Source organism: Dipodomys merriami, unplaced genomic scaffold (assembly GCF_024711535.1).
Source record: "Dipodomys merriami isolate MVZ:Mamm:240054 unplaced genomic scaffold, mDipMer1.0.p SCAF_48, whole genome shotgun sequence".
Classification (NCBI taxonomy): domain Eukaryota; kingdom Metazoa; phylum Chordata; class Mammalia; order Rodentia; family Heteromyidae; genus Dipodomys; species Dipodomys merriami.
In genome coordinates this window covers 6,850,996-6,871,027 of record NW_027206046.1, presented here as the reverse complement: position 1 = coordinate 6,871,027, position 20,032 = coordinate 6,850,996, and the positions used below count along the sequence as shown (strand labels likewise).

The window sequence follows — 20,032 nt, the reverse complement described above, 5'->3', positions numbered from 1 at the left end:
TATAAAGCATCCTCCCTGGAAGTTCCTCTGAGTTTCATCCCTATATTTTCAGGCAGCATAGTCCTGTCAGCCTGAATTTTATACAAATGGAATTATAGCATGTAAAGGAATGAATTATGTGCAATTTTCTATAATGACTGCTGATTTTAGTACCCTCAGTGGCTTTATGGTTATTAGGAATAAGTTGTAGTCATGTATGAAAATAAAACCCCATAGATTTATTCATCATAGTTTAAAAGAAAAGCTTAAAGAAAGGCCTTGATGAGTTACCTGAAAGTCTTCAGCTGATACATTGCATAAAATTGTGTACCATTGTGAGGGGTTGGTAGACTTTCCAGAGATGATGAGACTGTAGACATTGTCAAGATCCCCACAAGATGGCGCTCTGCTTTATTTTTAACACATCTTTAAAAAATGATTTTCACAGCCTCAAGATAAATAGGATTGTGAAATATGTGGGTGATTTCATATACCATCATATTTAATGTTCTAAAGGTTCACAGTTGACACTTAGGAAAATGTGCTGCATCTTCCTGAGCATGAGGCATGTGACAAAGGAAGGCTTCCGGCCTGGTTCCTCTAAACTTCTGTTGAAGGGAGTTGGCTCTTAGGAAATATCAGTTCTTGAGAGAAAACTGAGCATGTGGGTGATGGTGTGTGTGTGTGTGTGTGTGTGTGTGTGTGTGTGTGTGTGTGTGTGTGTGTGTGTGTGTGTGTGTGTGTGTGTGTGTGTGTGTGTGTGTGTGTGTGTGTGTGTGTGTGTGTGTGTGTGTGTGTGTGTGTGTGTGTCCTATAAGAACATGAGTTTTTTTTTTTTTTAGAAGGCAAACCCAGTCTCAAAGGTATTCTAATCAGATTCTTCTGAGTTTTTTGTTTTGTTTAATATCTCCATGGTTGAGGTAGGAGCTCTCTGACCACAACAAACTGCCTCCACCCTCTACAGCCACAGCAGTGCTTTCCCTGTGTCACTGAAACACACCATTGCCTTTTAATTGCCAGCAGACAACCTCTGACTTGGCAGGAGAATAGGTAAGAAAAAAACAGAACACAGAGGTTGTTGGAAAGCCTCACCAGTTGGGACTGAAATTCTCAAACTTGTTTCCACAGCACTGAAGTTCCACTTACTGGGCATGAATGTTTTTCTAACAATAAAAAAACAAAACTTTATATTGACTTTTCAAAAAATGGTGATGGAGCCAGGTACCAGGGCTCACACTTGTAACCTTAGCTACTTGGGAGGCTGAGATCCAGAAGATCACAGTTTGAGGCCAGCCTAGGCAGAAAAGTCCAAAAGATACCATCTCCAGCCAACCAGCAAAAAGCAGGGCTGGAGGCACGGTTCAAGTGATACAAGTGGTAGTACATTAGCCAAGCAAATTCCAGGCACTCAAATTCAGAAAAAGAAAAAGAAAGAAAATAGTGTTGGAACAAGTGGGTGTACATCTGCAAAAAAAAAAAAAAAAGCCTAAGAAAAAAATCTTACATTTCATTTCTTTAAAAAAAAAATCAAGCAGGTGCCAGTGACTTACACCTGTAATCCTACCTATTCAGGAGGCTGAGATCTGGGGAGAAAGTCCATGAGACTCTTATCTCTAATTAACCACCAGAAGTGCTGCTGTGGCTCAAAGGAGTAGAGCACTAGCTTTCAGCAGAAAAGCTCAGGAACAGCGCCCAAGCCCTGAGTTCAAGCCCCATGACTGAAAAAAAAATATCAACTTGGAATGGATGATGGATAATAGTCCTAAATGTAAAATGCAAGACATGAAGTTTCTTGAAAAAATCGTAGGAGATCTATATGACCTTGGATTTTGTAGGGTTTTTAAGTATAAAGCCAGTAGCACTATCTATAAGATATTGCTAATTTGGATAAATCTGCTCTGTGAAATACAGTGATGAAAAGACAAAGCCACAGACTTATGTGGATTTTTTTATTGGTGGAACTGCTTCTAATTTATATAATAAACGTAAAATGGGTCATTATTCCATGATGGTCTCAGAAGTGGCATGTTCCAGGAACAAGTTGTGAGAGCAGCCCGGAAACAGCAGAAGAACACCGATTGTGCAGATCAGTGTGTTTATACAGGACAGAATCCGTGCAGCCAGGACTTCCCAGTGTGTTCTGATCTTGTAGGATCAAAACTCTTTTGTATCTAGTTAACTCAATATTTCCTACAATTTTTACAACTATCATTTAATAGCAAGTCAGAGCCACCTTGTTCCAGGAACTGAACACTTAATCCTCTTCCTGGGTAGCTCTAGTCTATATGCAGTAATGAAATCAAATGATTTTTTGGGACAAGAGAAATTTGCCACCATGAAACATTATTTTGTATGTACTTATTAAGTTGATAAGGTCCAAAGTTGGTGGAAACTTGAAGGAAAAGGAAAAAAAAAACCTGTTCCACTGCCAGCAAGACAAATTACACTGGAATATGGACACTCCACATACCACCAAAGAGCTCAATACTTATGTACATCTCGCCATTGTGATTCACTGACTAGAGGAAGAAGCCCATCTGAGGCTATTTGAGGAGAGAGAGCCAACGATCAAAGGGAACTGGAGGTTGGATCCAAGTCATAGGGATGAGCAGTATGAACCCCAGATAGGGTTTCCAGTACTCTGGATATTTCCAAGGGCAAATGCCACCTGGCAGAAAGAATCTCTCCTAGCTCAGGAGAGCCAACTCTCTCATGATATTGTACCATATTGCTTATTTATATTAGTATCTCTCTGATTATAAAGGAACTTGTTGAATTTATTAAGTGCTTCTTCCATATAAAAACATATGCCAACAACATTCCATACATTTAATTCTCACAGCAAAATGGGGGACACAAAATGAGGATACTCCAGGAAGGAGAAGAGTCAGCTTATAAGAGCTCCTAGACTCGCAGTGGGGTTCAAGGAAAATAGGCCTGTTAATGGGGGGCAAATCCAACCCAGAGACAAACATCCTGAATGTCCTGTGGCCTCTCACCATTGACATAGCACAGAGCTGGTCCCAGATATGTGTAACTCAATAGATGAACCACTAGATGCCATTAACCTTGCATTCTTTACTCTGTAGTGATCGAAATTGATTGATCTAACTCAGCACGGAGTGGAGCGGAGCCATCAGAAACTTCTAGTGTCTCAGCTAGAAGTACATAATACCTTGCAAGTTCAGTTCCAAGAAGGAACTGAGGACGGTTATGTACTGTTCAATGTCCAGCACACAGTAGGTTCCTCTGCTGAATAAAGGAGTAGTCCACGAACCAATGAAGTGAATGAGTAAGGCTTGTTATTAAGGCTTATTATTACCTGCCTTAATACCAGTCTCCCTCGTCATGTATTAATTCATATCAGTTAGGACAAAGGGACATATTTCAAATGACCCCCCAATATAGTAACTTAAAACTTGTTTTGCATGTTTGCCTATTTTCTGAATTACTTGCAGCTTCTTAAATTTCATAATTGATTTGGTTTTATCTTGTTTCTTGTGTAAAACAGGATGTAGCTGTGTTACCCAGGCTGGTCTCAAACTCCTGCACTTAAGCAATCCTTCCTCCAGCTCCTAAGTAGAATAGTTAGGATGGCAGGCATATGTCACCACCCTTGGCTTATAATTAATTTTTAAATATTTACTTATTGTAATAAGTCTCAGGTTACAATGGATTAGAACTAAGAAAATTAGAATTTTCCTTTACCTACTTAAAAATAATAGCCAATTCCCTCCTCCATTAATATACTATGTTCCACTAATACAATATGTTCTTTTGGGTTTGTTTCTTATTATTAAGCTGCTGGCTCAACTCTAGATCAGCAATGGGAGGAGAAATATTTTGGAGGATTATAGGGATTAAATCACACACTCTCCACACACACACACACACACACACACACACACACACACACACACTGTAATATATACACACACACACACACACACACACACACACACACACACAGTAATATATTTTGGCCTATCACGTAATGCTTATATAGTGGTGGTCCCCTATGATTGCATTACCTTGTGACATCACAGTTGTCTAGTTTGTGTCAGCATGCTCTGAGATGTTTGCAAGACAACAAAATCACCTAACAATGCATTTCTTTCTCAGGACATGTCCCTGTCATCTAGTGATGTGCTATTGTATTTGGTTCATTTCTTCACTTTGGTGAAGAAGATGGAGTAGAGTTGAACTCCATCTCCTCACTAACTCCTCTCCTTCTAGGAATTGGAGGTCAAAGCTTTCATTCTAGGGCAGAAGATGAGGCTGATCTTGTAAACTCACCTTTAGGAAATATACATGGGCATCAGCAGTCAGACCAAGAAGCAAGCAGTTCCTCAGAAGGAGGAAATGGACAAGAATATTTGTCCATTCTTGACCACATCCTAGTTTTGCCCAGAGCTTACTTAGCTTTCAGACTAGAAGTTGGCTATTTAAACTGGAAAAGTTGGGTTTGGATTTTTCCAAGGCCTCAATAAAATAGCTTCTGGTTCTTCTTCCCCCTCATACTCCACTAAAAAGATCCAGGCTGAGCAGCCTGACTAGAACTGCAACACTGGCAACAGCATAATGCAGAAGAGGATGAGTGAGAGTGGAGAACATGCTTCTTTGGTTCTGGAAACCTGCTGACATAGGGAATGCTTCTGTTTTTCTGCAGAAATGCTGCCTTCAGTGGACAAAATTCAGCTACAATCAAGCTAATCGAATGCACAAATGTAATATTTTTTCCAGGGCACCTCCAATTTAACGCTTGATGAAATCGTGTCTTTCGCATATATTTACAAAAGCTTTTCTTCATCCAGAAATGTCTGTTAAAATTGCTTATAGATGCTGAGATAGCAAATCACTCTCCTAATGTAATGAGATAAGTCATCTCTATAAACTTTACTTGCTCCAATGTACTTGCATAAAAGAAATCGGGCTACAGCCTCTTTTCAATAAATAGAATGAACAACTAGAACTTGATGGCTGTAGCACGTTCTGCCTCATTGCTAAGGGATGTTGAAAATTGCTCCCTCTCTCTCTCTTCTCTCTTGCAGTGCAGTTTTCATTTGGTAGTTGATGGAAAAAGGAGGTCAAATAAATGGATGTGGATAAGAAGCCAAAGCCATTTGTCAAAACATAGGAAGATTGGAACCATTTAAAGACTAAAAATTGATTTAAAAGATTTCTGTCTTCAAATCATTTTTCTTGCTCAGTGTAGTTAGTTTGTAAGCCTGGGCATTTCCCCCCGCTTTATCTATTTTTCCTAATAACTTACACCCTGGGAACTTTACGTTCTGGGAAGATTTACACATACAGTCATGTGCCCAACGGACCAGTAAAATGGACCGAAGAATCAAAAGGCCATAGAAAAGTAGGGACTAAAAGAAAAGAAGGGACTTTCAAGGCTCATTTATCAGTTCCAAGTAAGATTCCCCTTCTTGCCTTTAAATTTGGAAGCTAGTTATTTGTCAGAAAACCTGGTAGATCATTTCATGTGTACTTAATCATCACAATATAGGACCATCATGTTTGACTGCTCAGGTTGTACAGTATATATCAGAGGAGATAACATACACATAGACGACAATTAGCAAAGAGTATGTTGTGTTAGGCAATGTAAGAGCTTTGCCCAGTCCTACTACCAGAGAGGAAATTCTTCTTCTCCTTCTCTTTCTCCTCCTCCACCTCCTTCTTATTCCTCCTTCTTCCTTCTTTTTCTTTTTCTTCCTCCCCCTCCTCTCTTTCTCTCTTCCTTTTTTCTTCTCCCTTCTTCTTTACAGGTACTAAGGCTCAAACTCAGGACATTCTACCACTTGAGCCATAGCTCCACTTCCAGCTTGTGTAATGGGACAAAAGAGTTCTTTTGGATTTGTCTGACCAGGGTGGCTTCAAGCCTTGATCCTCACATCTCAGCTTCCAGAATAGCTTGGGTGAACCATCAGTGCCTGGCTGGAATAACATTGTGGTGTGATAATTTCAGTAAGTTTCCATGACTACACTGCCCATTCATGACCTTTTATCCCTCGAAGAACAAAATGGACCCACAAACTGAAAGCCTGCCCAATGTCCTTTTTCTTCTCTTTGTAAAGTAAAATGGTATAGGAAAATATCCCAATCTCCAGATGGTAGTCTTTGCTTCAAGAAATGGTTTGCACAGCTTGACAGAGGACAGGCTGAAATCCAGAAGAAAAATGACACCAAACTCCAAGTGCCCTTGCTGTTGATTTTGGAAAACACTAGACAACCATGGCACCACAGAGCATGGTGATCTCCTGTGACAGCCTGCCTTTTGGATTTTCCTTCATACTTGCTGTGGGTTTGGGACAGTCAGACTAGATGAGAAGCCAGGCCTACCCAGCTGGAGTCACCCCATGCTCCCCTGCAGTTTTGCCTTCTCTTCCCCCTACTGTTCCCTTTATGTGGTGCTGAGGAATCGAACCCAGGGCCTCAGGCATGCAAGGCAAGCGCTCTACCACTGAGCCAATTTCCTAGCCCCCCTACTGTTCCCTTTGCAGGCTGAAACCAGTCTTATAGGAGAGAGGAAAAAATGCCTAAATGCTTCCTGATTTGAAACATTGCTCTTGGCATCGGTTGCCCAGCACTGTCAATTCTCAGTTCAGCATGATAATTTGGGGTTAAACAGAAAGGTCCAGCTTCTTATGTGGCTCTTTGAACTCTGCTGCAAGCACATGGAAGAGTATATTTTGGGATTTAGGTCATCAGTTCTAATATGCACAGGAGGTCATATTTGATAAAAATAAAAAACATCCTGTTTGCATAACTTGCTTTTGAACAACTATCTCAGAGGCATTTCATGGGTCACAAGTGACCCAAGAGCTATGCTCCTTCCCAACTTCTCTCTGAAGTTGGCCAAGGGGTCACAGCAGCAAACCAGTCAGCTCACAGATATGGTTGGTAGGGTCAACACTGTTGCTCCTGTTGTTTTAATTGAATTAGAATGACTAAATCAGTGCAAGTGGCCTCCACCTTCTCCAGGCTCCCTACTTCTGTCCAGCTAGATACTTCCATCCACTATGTGCAGATACTGAGGTTACTCTGTCAACTGTCAAGATTTAGTAAGATTAACAAGATTTAGCGAGATTTCTCCTATGTGGAGAAAATGTACCAGAGGTCTTCAGTCAGGTCCCTTACTTCCTCTGTCTCCTAGCGGTACTTAAGGTAACTAGGACCTTCACGGGTATGAGCTGAAGTAGTGATGTAAATGCACATGCATATTTATTATGCATAGTCTGTTTATACAGAGATGCACCAGAAACCACATGGCTCCAGAGAGGGACACTGCTTGACTGGGCAGAGGAGCAGGAAGCTCAAATAATTCTTACCATATACAGTCATTGTGTTATGAATGAAAACCCTTAAACCCTCTAACCTTATTTGCTTTCACTTAATTAGCAATCACTAATTTTGAAGGCCACATAGCTGGACAGTGCATCATTTGGCCTTCACTGACTTTGGTATTGGGAACACCTCTGCTGGCTGGGTGATAGTAACAGTTGCCTAGGTTACTTTTCAGGGACTGGATGGCAAGTTTCACTGAAAATAGTGACTCTTCACACTTAGACCTGCAGATGTCCAATAAGGTTACTGGAATAAGCTAGAAAGGCTTGACATCTATCTGTGTCTTTTGTCTCTGTCCCTTTGGACATGATACCTACCAGCTGCCATGACAGGAAATACCAGACCATAAAAGGAGCAAAAAAGAGGTAGCATCTCAGTTCTTGGGAAAGACATAAATAGTCCTCTTTATCAGCTTCTTTTTCCTTCATTATTCCTGCCCTATAGCTGTAACTCCTTAACTTCCAGGAGTCAAGGAGCTGATATGAAAGTAGAATGTACCACTTCTCCCTTCTTTGGACACTGAATAAAATTCTTTCTTCTTTATCTCTTAAATCATTTGCTTTATCAAGCAACCAAATTAAACTCTTTTCTGTAAGGGTACAGTTGTACCTTTTGGCAGGTGTGTCAGTTGTATGAATGACCCATTCTTCACTATCTGACCCATAAGAGTCTGCACAAGGAACCAACTGTCCCCGCCCCCCCCCCCCCCACACACCTGCTGTAAATCTTCATCTTGGGTTTTAGGGCATAGCTCAAATGCTTCCTTTTGTCAGATTTGTCAGGACCTGTCACCTTCCTCTCTGTGCTCTCATCCACTCTGCCTGCTTAGCCTTTCTTTGCAAGGACTCATTGCCAGTTGAATTCTTGAACTTGGGGAGGTTGTTATGTATTTCTGTAAGTCTGAAGACTTCCAGACATTCAGCAAGCTACCTTACTTGCAGATTTAACTACATGTGATTTTACCAATCATGGTTAAAATATCATTTAAAAAAAATCAGAAGAAAGCCTGGTGCCAGTGGCTCACACCTGTAATCTTAGCTACTCAGGAGGCTGAAATCTGAGGATCATGATTTGATGCCAGCCCAGGCAGGAAAGTTCACGAGACTCTTATCTCCAATTGACCAGCATAAAGCTGGAAAAGGAGCTGTGGCACAAGTGGTAGAGTGTTAGCCTTGAGGGGAAATAAAAAGCTCATGGACAGTGCCCAGGACTTGAGTTCAAGCCCCAGGACCAGAACAAGGAAAAAAATTGCAAAACAGAAATTTTCATTTCCTGGCTCACTTGATATGGAGAAACTCTCAATTAATCCCACATTATCCTCAGTTATGTTCAAATTGTGTGATCTGAGTGTTTTCCTGCCTTTAATTTCATGAGAATCTGTCTTTGCAAAAGCAATATGCAAGGTAAAAGTGATTAGGTTTAATTGAAATTTTAGGTTTCAGAGAAAATTTGAGAAAAATGAACCAAATATCCCCAGTTACAGCACTGAACTCTATAAATATTAAGCATTTGCAGATTTCCTTCAGTGGCAGTCTCTTCAACCATAATCCTATAGATACCCTTGGGTCTATCGTATATACAATTTTTTTGTGTGTGTGCCAGTTCTAGTGCTTGAACTCAGGGCATGGGCACTGTTCTTGAGTTTCTTTTTGCTTAAAGCTAGCTTTCTACCACTTGAGCCCTAGCTCCACTTCTGGCTTTTTGGTAGTTTAATTGGAGATGAGTATCACAGACTTTCTGGCCTGGGTTAGCTTCAAACTGCAACCCTCAGATCTAAGCCTCCTGAGTAGATAGGATTATAGGTGTGAGCCCCTGGTGCTTGGCTGTATATGCAATATGTGATACACAGAATTGGCCATATGACAACATCCCTGCCCCCAGTTTTTGGCCACCACAGATGCTTGTTTTCACCTAATTTGTCAGCAGAAAGATGAGCACAAGAGGTGCTCTGAGATTTCCCTCCTGGGGTACTCACATCCCTTGGCCATGTAATGCTGCTCAAAAGAACATTCTATTACTGTGGAAATGTTCTGCCCCTGTACTGTCCAAGGCACTAACTAGCTACTCACCACATGTGGAAATATGGACAGTATGACTGGAGAACTGAATGCCTCTGTGTGTGGGGCTGGGGTGGGGGGGTGCTGGAGATAGAACCCAGGGCCTTATGCATGCCAGGCAAGTGCTCTACCACCAAGCTATACATCCAGGACAAGAACTGAATCTCGAGTTCAAGCTTGGCGTAATTTAAATCCATTTAATAACATCTGATAGTGGCTACTATGTAGGACACCTCAGTTCTAGCTTAAACACAATCCACACCATGGTTTTTGTTTAGTTTTGTTTTGGGTTTGGGCTTTTTGGTTTTGTTTTTGTTTTTTTGCCAGCCCTGGGGCTTGAACTCTGTGCCTGAGTGCTGTCCTTGAGCTTCTTTTTGCTCAAGGCTAGCACTGTACCACTTGAGCCACAACATCACTTCCAGATTTTTCTGAGTAGTTTATTAGAGATAAGAGTCTCACAGCCTTTCCTGCCCAGACTGGTTTCAAACCATGATCCTCAGATCTCAGCCTCCTGAGTAGCTAGGATTACAGGAATGAACCACTGGAGCCTGGCTAGCATGTATAATTTTTAAACCACAGAATGTTAAACAAGCAAGATTACCAGAGTATTTGTTTCTAAAGTAAAAACTCAGTTTATTTATGACACAATACGTGGGAGGCAAAGTGTTTCACATCATAGACTTCACTTCCAACTCTTTGGAATGTTCATTTCTTTGGCTTAAAGGAGAGATTGAAGGGAAAGCCAGGCATTGCTTTTAAGGCAGCTAAAATAGTAGGGAGAGGCAATGCTAACAAGGACTTCACAGGGAGGGGCTCTGGGGTCTGTTAGTTGCAAGCTGATTCTCTAAAATATTAGGTGCGTGCACAGGCAGCTTGGGGTCAGGATGCTCCAGCCACGTAGTAACTCAGTCATCTCCACCACACAGGTACAACAGCGCCTTCTGGTAGTCACCCTTAGTGTCTTGCTGTAAATAGCCATGGAGAAAAGAGAAATATAGAATTAGGAAACAGACCAAACTCCACTCGGAGGAGTCTCAGCTTACTACTAAGCACACACACACACACACACACACACACACGCACGCACGCACACACGCACACACACACACACACACACACACACCAGTAGAAGCCCACACTCACGGTGCATCCCTGCAGGCCCTCTGGAAATGTGGTAGGAGAAGGTGCTTGGGAGACTTTCAAGATACCTTTTCCCTTTCTGCAGAGCAGTATTGCACTTTGCTACCCTGCCACTCCTCACCCTTCCACAGAGGACGGAGTATATCTCTACTCATTTTACTCTTTCATGGATTCTTAAACTGGTGAGGGGAGGAATTGGTGACTCAGAGTCAAACTGGTTTCTCAACCTGGCTACACCAAAACTGCCTCTAAATTTATCCTAAATTTATACAACCATGCTATGTTATGTGGTGACCAGAATCTCTTCCCAGAGGAACTTTGAGAAAGAGGAATTTCAGCCAGGCATGGTGATACATGTACTCCCAATTACTCAGGAAGCTAAGGTTAGGAGGAAGGAGAGCTTCAAGGCCAGCCTGGGCAAATGAATGAGACCCTGTCTCAAAGTAAAAAAGAGCTGAAGATAGAACTCAGTGGTAAAGTACTTGCATAAAGAAGAAAAAGAAGGAAGAGGGGAAGGGGAAGGGGAAAGGGACAAAGAAACAGGAGGTGAAAAGGAAGGAGAGAGAAAAGCAAAAGAAGGAAGGAAGGGAGGGAAGGAGGAAGGAAGGTAGGAAAGGAAAAAGGAAGGAAGGAAAGGAAGCAAGGAAGGAGAGAGAAAGAAGGAAAAAGCCTGTCTGAATTATACATAGTGGTATTACTGCCAATATAATCAGCTTTTATATGCCAATGTTTCATCACCAAAGTGGCCAGAGACTGTTGACTGAAGAGACGGGATTTCTGGGGAAATACCCAGTATCAGGCCTTTCTGAAGATTTTTTTCAAGAAACAAGTAGACTATAAAATTTAATTGGTCTTCAGAGTCTAGGATATCACTTCATCTTGCAGGATCATCATCCTTGAATACCAAACACCATCACAGAGCAACACTTGTAAGAAATATAAAATACTGGCCCCATCCCAAAATCCAGGACAGTTAGTTAGTAGTGATTTCAATAGTGCTTAGAGGGGGCTGGGAAGTTGGCTCAGTGGTAGAGCGCTTGCCTTGCATGCATGAAGCCCTGGGTTAGATTCCTCAGCACCACATAAGCAAAAAGAAAAAAGCTGGAAGTGGCGCTGTGGTTCAAGTGGTAGAGTGCTAGCCTTGAGCTGAAGAGCTGAGGGACAGCGCCCAGGCCCAAAGTTCAGGCCCCATGACCAGACCCACCCCCCCCAAAAAAAAAAAATAGTGCTTAGATCTCTGCTATGTTATATGGTAACTATCATCTCTTCCCAGAGGAGTACAGAAGGTAGTGGTTTTCTTCATTCTTTTGTTCTGAGTACCCACCTGCCCAGGAATCTAGGCCCTCTGCCCAGCCAGGCAGAGCCAACCTAGCACCCCAGGCCTTACCTGGATGTAGTAGTACAGAGATTTGCCGTACTTCCTCTTGAATTCAGACCTAATTTTCAACATGTCCACTTCACTGCGGGAGACCATGATTCTAATCAGAACCTTATCTCGAGTCCCCTTGCCCTGAAAGTTAACATTAAGTTAAATTACTCAGCTATATCATCAATTTTTTTTTTAAAAAAAGCATATACTACATTTTCTGGAGCATAACTGGTTCTTGGTGCTGCCTTCTTAAGAGATTAAAAACCAAGTTGGGGGGCTGGGAATGTGGCTTAGTGGTAGAGTGCTTGCCTAGCATGTATGAAGCCCTGGGTTCGATTCCTGAGTACCACATAAACAGAAAAAGCCAGAAGTGGCGCTGTGGTAGAGTGCTAGACTTGAGTAAAAGAAGCTCAGGGACAGTGCCCAAACAAAAAACAACAAATTGGGGATGGCAGTGTATGCCTATAATCTCAGCAGTGAGACCCTGTCTCCAAATACTTTTTTAAAATAAAGATTGAATATATAGCAATAAAATTATTCATTGGGGAAAATGATTATAGTTTCACACACAGCAGAAGTTAATCAGCACGTGTGCCTGCTCTGTACATTCAATAAATGTATACTGAGCACCTGTTCCTGTAAGACTTGCCTCAAGAAGTATATAAGTTTACCTACAAAAGGTGGCTGCCTCCCAAGTGCTTAGAGAAGACACGTTTCATTTCATGGCTTTGTGCCAATGTGAATGGTACAGAAAGCAAGGACTCAAGTCTACTTTGAGAGCCAACCCAATGTGAGGTGGCAAAGTCGCTGTGGACAAGGGAAGAACTCAGGTAGAGGTGCCAAGGGTCTGGAAGCCAAAGTGTAGGCAGGCACGTTGGAGGTGTGGTAGATAGGAATGGGTTTATGGGAAGAGATGGTTCACACAAGGCTGGCTGTAGAGCAGGTTTGAAGGGAAGACAAGGAACATGAGGGCCACTACATAGAGAATGCTCCCTGATCTGTCCTTCTTTGCTTATCTCCACTCTGGGACAAACAGGAAGCAATCACTGAAAATCCCCAGCGGGTACCAGACACTACTGTCACCTAGCACTTCTTCCTCTGGTGGCACTAAATTTTCTACCTATTCCCGAACATGCAGTTGAGAAGATGAATTTGTGTATTAACGCAGCCACAGCTGTCTAGTGAGTTCCTGCATTCACTCCCTGGGATCCACTCCTTCATTTCTCTACTAGTCAAACACACTTGAGTTTAGGGCACAAACTCAGTTTGGAGCCTAGTGTGGAAATCCAGGTCTCTTGGCTGGGTGTTCATACCTTCATGGAGTCATACAGGCGGTCAGCAAAATACAGGGGCTTGTTCTGAATGCACTGGACTGTGGAGAAAGAGAGACTGGTCAGAGATGCAGGTTCCTATTACTCCTGAACCAGGGGTAGATGATGCTCTGGCCCCAGGGGAATGAACCATAAGGACCTGATTCAACAGAATGCGAAGGACTAAGGAAATCAGGAGTCTTCTGAACTAATCTGCACTGTGGCTTTCAACCAGGGGATTCCGGGGACTGTAGACATCTATATGTATTTCCAAGTATCCCCAACACAACTCCCTTATTGTCTTATTCCTTCCTAGAAACTGTTCTACCAACTTAAGCCTTTCTTCGGTTGCATGCCCTTAAAGCTACATAATTAAGGTTACAAAACTATCTAAATCAAGAGTAGAAGGCATCCCCTATCCTAAACCCCAGTGGAGTAAGAGGCTACCCTTCCACTTCTTGTCCCATCCCTTGACACCACTGTCAAGGGATGGAATGAGGGGGACACACTTGCTTACCAAGGTTCAGGAAAGCATTTTCCAGGTCTCCTTTGACTTCTTTCTTGATGCTCTCCAACATGTCATATGGGCTGTAGCTCTTGTACCTTTCAAATACTAAGATAATGCAACAAATATGTTTTAAATCAGTGCCACTAGTCAAAGCTGCAGTGATTACCCACATAATTATGTATCATTATTTATTTTTAAAAGTATGAAGGTGATCTTAAATAGCTCCCTAGGGAGCTAGATGTTGCCACGATGGACCAGAACCACCATTATACCAAATATCCTGGCTATCAGGTTATCTGCTCATCCTAAATGGTACTACCCAGGCCAAATATCTTCTCTAAATGGGACATATTTCATCTGGAAGCCACAAGAAACACTGCAAAGCACCCAGCCAAGTCCTTAACATACATGGCAAGATCAAATGAAACTGGAAAAGAAAGTAAACTAACAAACCAGTTATGAAGTGTGTGTGTGTGTGCGTGTGTGTGTGCCTGTGTGTGTGTGTGTGTGTGTGTGTGTGTGTGTGTGTGTGTGTTGGTCCTAGGGCTTGAACTCTGGGCGTGGGTGCTGTCCCTGAGCTTCTTTAGTTCAAGGCCAGTGCTCTACCACTTTGAGCCACAGCACCATTTCCAGTACCACTTCCAGCTGTTTCTGAGTAGTTTGTTGGATAAGAGTCTCATTCTGCCCAGGCTGACTCTGAACTGCGATCCTCAGATCTCACCTAGTTAGGAGCCACCAGCACCAGGCTCATGGAAAATAGTTAAGAGAAGGCTCCAGAATGAGAAAGGAGGGTAAGCAGATATGGTGAAGGAACCTAGAGGAGCATCAAATGGAGAGTGAGCATCACAACAAACATCCATCCAGCCTGCCCAAGAGCCCCTAGGCAGTAAGCCCTCCTCAGCCAAGCACCCACCTTTCTGCAGGTGGCACACACTCCTCTCAGTCATGATGCTGATCCACTTGGGAACATCAGTTCCTTTCCTCTTCACTCCAGCATCATAAAGATCCTGAAAGTGTAGGAAAAGTTAGGCACACAGTCCGGAGCAAGGGCAGAAGAAATGTCCAGCTATTCCCTATTCCCTAAAGCTATATAGTCAAAAATCCAAATAGGAAAAGATGATTAACACCACAGACATGGCCAAAAATGACCATTTAGGTGAAGGTTTTCATCACAAGCCATCTTCCCTAGGCATAGACAGTTACTGTCTAAGACTGTTGTTGATCATGAGGTTGGAGCCACACAACTGCCCTTCCTTGAACATGGAAGCAAAGACTAAGAGCTTTTTATAGGAAGAAGGACCAAAAGCTTTTATCCTACAAAGAAGGATAATCAAATGTTCTGGAGTAAATTTAGCCTTCTCTCTTCTGGCATATTTAATAGCAGATACGTTATTAAAGACAGTCTTAGGTCAGTCATTCTTACTCAAGCTTCTTAGAAACTCAGGAAAAGCAACCAGTCCAATCTCGTTTTCATTTTCTGGAAAACTTAGGGATTGCAAGTAATGCAAAGAATGGCAGAAAGATGCACAGAAAGAGCAAATATTTAGCCAGCAATCTTCATCAGCTGAGAGTTGTTAAACCCAATGCTGATTACTACCTCTTACTTAAAAGGATCATGCAGAATGATTTGAATTACATTTTATCTTATTTTATTGTGTGTGTGCCAGAATTTAGGGCCTCATGTTGTTACTTGGTTCTCACAAGGTTAATGCCCTTCCACTTGGGCCATACTTCCACTTCCAGATTTTTCTTGCTGGTTAATCAGAAATAAGAGTCTGTTGGATTTGTCTGTCTAGGCTGGCTTTGAACCTTGATCCTCAGATCTCAGCTTTCTGAGTAACTAGGATTATAGGTATGAGCCGCTAGCACTGGGCTGAATTTTAAAATTTATAAATTTGAATTCTTTCTTTTCTATAGTTTCATGATGTGCTTTGAGGTAACTATTGAGCCTCTGGATAAGATGTATGGTTCTCAGCTGTCTCAATTAGCTTTACAAATAGTCCTCACTGATTATGGGAAACTTCTATTCAACATCAGCAGTGAGCAAGAAAGCCTTCCTTCCTGGCTACACCTGTACCACCTTCTCCAGTTTCCTCGCTGCTCTTTCTATTGGAATGCACCTCCCAACAGGAATGCCCTTTCTTTTCATTTTATTTTATTATCTTTTGTTGTTGTTGTTGGTTGTGGGGCTTGAACTCTGGACTTGGGCACTGTCCCTCAGCTCTTCAGCTCAAGGCAAAAGCTCTACGTCTAGAACCACAGCACCACTTCTGGTTTTCTAGTGGTTTATTGGAGATAAGAGTCTCATGGACTTTCCTGCCCAGGCTGGCTTTGAACCATGATCCTCAGATCTCAGCCTCTTGAGTAGCTAGGATTACAGGCGTGAGCCACTGGCACCCAGCTTTATTATCTTTAGTAGTTGGGAACTGGTACTTTCATAAAAGCAAAGTCTGAATGAGTGTACATGAGCCAGGAACTAATCTGTTCATTAGCACCAACACTATAAGGGAATAAATTCTAATAAATATCATTCCCAGAAAGGGAAAAAGGAAGCTTTTATTCAAAAACTGTTGTGTGTTTAAAACCTGGCTACAAGTTCTTTGATCATCTTCTGTTCCAAAGACAAAGCCTAATTTTATCTTTTTCCACTGACCCTAGGCTAGACAATAAGTATTTGTTGGTTTGTGCCACTAAGTTTGGGGGCAATGTGTCACACAGAAATAGATGATTATACAAACTGTTCAGAGATTTACCAGAAAGCAGAAACTCATGCTCAAAACCTTGCCACTTACCCGGGCATCCTGGTCAATCAGTTCATAATCAATGACAGAACCATCCTCAGCTCTTCTGCCCTATAGCAAGAAAAATAAAGATTTAAGAACATCAATCTATTCTTTTGTATATTTTAAAACTGACAATCTTTCCTCCCCGATACAAGGAAGCTACTTTTTTTTTTTTGCCAGTCTGGGGCTTGAACTCAGGGCCTGAGCACTGTTCCAGAGCTGCTTTTGCTCAAGGCTAGTACTCTACCACAGTACTGGACCACAGGCACCACTTCTGGTCTTTCTGTGTATGTGGCACTGAGGAATTGAACCCAGGGCTTTATGCATGCTACACAAGCACTCTACCACAAAGCCGCATTCCCAGCCCAAGAAGCTACTCTTTAATTTCCTGAATCAAACATTCACTTATCATTTTCTTCATTTTAAGGCAAGGGCAGGAAGTGCTGAAGTAGTCATAGTACTGAAGTGGGGAAGGGCTGTACCTCACCATCATCAGCCCCATCTTTGGTGTCCCAGCCTACCTAAGCACCTTACAGAATTCCCTCCTCATCCTTTCCAGTTCAGTGCTTAAGGTCCAAGTGGAGAATGTGATAAATGGTCAAACAACAGGATCATCAAGGAGACAAGGATGTCATATGCAGAAGAAGGAAGAACTCTTACGGAGAACACAGGGCTGGGGAACCAGCGAACCCCCTGAATGAGGGGGTTAGTGTAGAAGGGGGGGCGGGGAGACTCTGCACAACACAGACCACTCTAGGTGAGTGAGGCAATGTGCAGTCAGAGTACAGTGGAGAAGGAGGGCATCCCAGTGAAGAGCTGGAGGCAGGGAGGCCCAGGGGTAAAGGCAGCTGGGAGCCTGGAGTTGGTGCAGCCAAGATGGCTGTTGGTCAGAGAGTAAAATAGCGGCATTAGAAAAGGATTAGAAAAGGATCACTAGAGAGGAGAGCTGGGAGTAGCTGAGGGAGGGAGATACAGAGCTAGGACATATCACACTCATCGGTCATTTGCCATCAGGTAGGTTCTAGAGAAAAATTCTCTTCCCTCCCCTGACAAGCAGGCATTCAGTGGCACACAGGCCAGAACTCCAGATTCTCCAGGAAATGCTTGTCATCTAAGTTCTTATGCTGACATTAGCAATCAGCTCCACAAAGACTTCCACTCCAAAGGACTCCCTGTCTCTGGCTAAATGCTGTCATTTTTAAGAAGAGAAGTGAAAGAAAGAGGAGCATCCTGTGCAGCCGCAGATAGCGGCAAAGTGACCTTCCCTAAGTCACGCGGTGATGGTGGGCACCAAAATCCAGGCCAGAACTTGAGGACTGCCTGTCCCCTCTCCCGTCCCCACAGTCCAGTTGTCCATGCGGTTTTGCAGGATAAGAAATTCTATTATACAAAAAATGACAACTCTGCAGCTGACAGTTGCAAATGCACTGTCGGAAATGCAACCGAATTTCTGGTCAGGTGCAGAGAATTTTGTTAATTCGTTCCCAGGTATAAAATGAAGCATGTGACTTGCCTTGAGAAGAAGCAAGGGCAAAGAAATAAATGGGGAGACCAACCTTGGCGAGGGCAACCATCAGCTTGCGGAAGTCTCCAGAAGTGTCGGAAATAATGTCTTTCTCCAGGTCCGTCTTGTACACTTGGAAAACAGTACATCCACTGTGATGTTTCTTGGGAACCACCACCCCAAATAGCCCTCATCCACCAAGGCTCAAAGGACAGGAAGTATGTTAGACACTCTCCTTAGCCCCAAACTGAAGGCTGAAGGCTGCCTAACTCATAAAATCAGGACTGGATTTATTATCAATAACAGTAGACAGACAGATCCAAATCAAATCATAGGTCCTCAAGGTCACTTTGATCCAAAGTATTGTTCTGCAACCCTTTTTCACTAGGAATGCTCATTTAAAACAATCACCAAACAATTGGAGGTCAAGCTAGGAGTGCGTGCAGCCTATAATCCCTGCGCTGGGAAGGCTGAGTGAAGTAGGAGGATCAGGAGTTTAGGCTACATAGTAAGACATCTGTTTCAAAAGCTCAGAGCTGGCTGGAGGCATTATGTGTGAATTTATTAACTGGATATTTATTTAGCAGTGAATTTGTTTAGTATGTGTAAAGTTTGTATTTGGAAATGTGCTTTAACTTTTTAAACATTTTATTGTGTTTTTATTTCTCTAACTTCCTTTTCAACTGCCCCCCCCAAAAAAGAAGGTATCACTTTCCTCTTTTCTTGACAGTACTAGCAAGTTTCCAGAGATATAACTCTCTATGTTTAAAGAGATCTTGTTTTGTTTTGTTTTTGGTTGTTGTTGTTGTTTTTATGGTGTGGATAGTAGACCTTAAACTGAAGGCCCTCGCTGTCTGTTGACTGTATCACTTGAGGCACAGCTCCACTTCTAGGTCTTTGGGGTGATTAACTGGAGATAAAGGGTCTCATGGACTTTTCCGTCTGGGCTGGCTTTGAACTGTGGTCATCAGATCTCAGCCTCGTGAGTAGCTAAGATTATGGACATGAGCCACCAGCACCCAACTTGTTAAGTGTACAAATAAAAAAATGCAGTTTTTCAAGTTAAAAAAATATTTTGCACACACACACACACACACACACACACACACACACACACACACACACACACACACACACACACACAAATGTACTTTGTTATCCACAGATAAGGAAGATGCGGCCATGGCAAAATCTAATAAGAGCCCAACAATATTTTTGAATGGATTTCTGGTTCATTGTTCAAAACAGTATCTGCATTACACTAGCTGTTCCTTCTGACTGCAGATAGGCCCCTGGGTCTCTTGCAAGTATTCTTCAATTATCTGCAAGCCCCAGGTTGGGAACCTCAGGACAGCACCCAATATACAGAATCTACGTACTGTACTTTCTCCTTCTCCTTCAGGGATTTTTGTTGAAATAAACATTTCATCTCTCTTTCCTTCCTGCCTACCCTTTTGCAGAAGTTCTAGTAGAATGTAATGATTCATCCAAACACACAGGCAGTAAAGAGATGAAGGTAAGGGACCTGGACCACACCAGCTCACCAGAAAGGCATATCCCCAACCAGGCATCCTGTCCATAGCACTGACCCAGGCAGGAGCCATGTGGGGTCATAAGTTCTGGGTGAGGAGGATGAATGGACAATAGGGCTACTCACTTTCCTTGTAGACTCTGTTAATTTCCTGAAGCTCCTGGTTGGTTCTGGAGCAGATGATTTCAATGAGAGAGTCCTCATCCGTTCCCAGCCCCTGAGAGAAGAAGCACAGACATAAGCCACCTTTCTCAACGTGGCCCTTCTGTTCTGATGTCTGCTAGGTAAACTGCAACTGTGCATGGGAGGCTATTGACCTTCTCCCTTCCCATTCCTACCGAGCAATCTATCCCGTTTCTCAGCATCAAATAAGTGTTTGTTCTATTGCTGTGTGTGTGTGTGTGTGTGTGTGTGTGTGTGCGCGCACGTGCATGCATGTGCATGTACTTGTGTGCGCTCCAGTACTGGTGCTTGAACTCAGGGCCTTTCACTCAG

At 42.7% G+C, this 20,032-nt stretch overlaps 1 protein-coding gene across 2 annotated transcripts in view; it reads right to left on the bottom strand.

Moving 5' to 3' along the window:
• Nucleotides 1-10,000: 10,000 nt before the first annotated feature.
• The window catches only part of Anxa2 (annexin A2), a 46,295-nt gene continuing 36,263 nt past the window's right edge, over nt 10,001-20,032 (bottom strand). For both annotated transcript variants that reach the window (XM_069995273.1, XM_069995272.1), the window contains exons 6-13: nt 19,664-19,754; nt 18,059-18,138; nt 16,512-16,571; nt 14,633-14,726; nt 13,729-13,824; nt 13,215-13,273; nt 11,920-12,042; nt 10,001-10,357 (exon numbers count right to left, since the gene is read on the bottom strand). In XM_069995273.1, the coding sequence (XP_069851374.1) occupies nt 10,298-10,357; nt 11,920-12,042; nt 13,215-13,273; nt 13,729-13,824; nt 14,633-14,726; nt 16,512-16,571; nt 18,059-18,138; nt 19,664-19,754 (663 nt within the window). In that variant the 3' untranslated portion in view covers nt 10,001-10,297. The remainder of the gene's footprint in view (nt 10,358-11,919; nt 12,043-13,214; nt 13,274-13,728; nt 13,825-14,632; nt 14,727-16,511; nt 16,572-18,058; nt 18,139-19,663; nt 19,755-20,032) is intronic.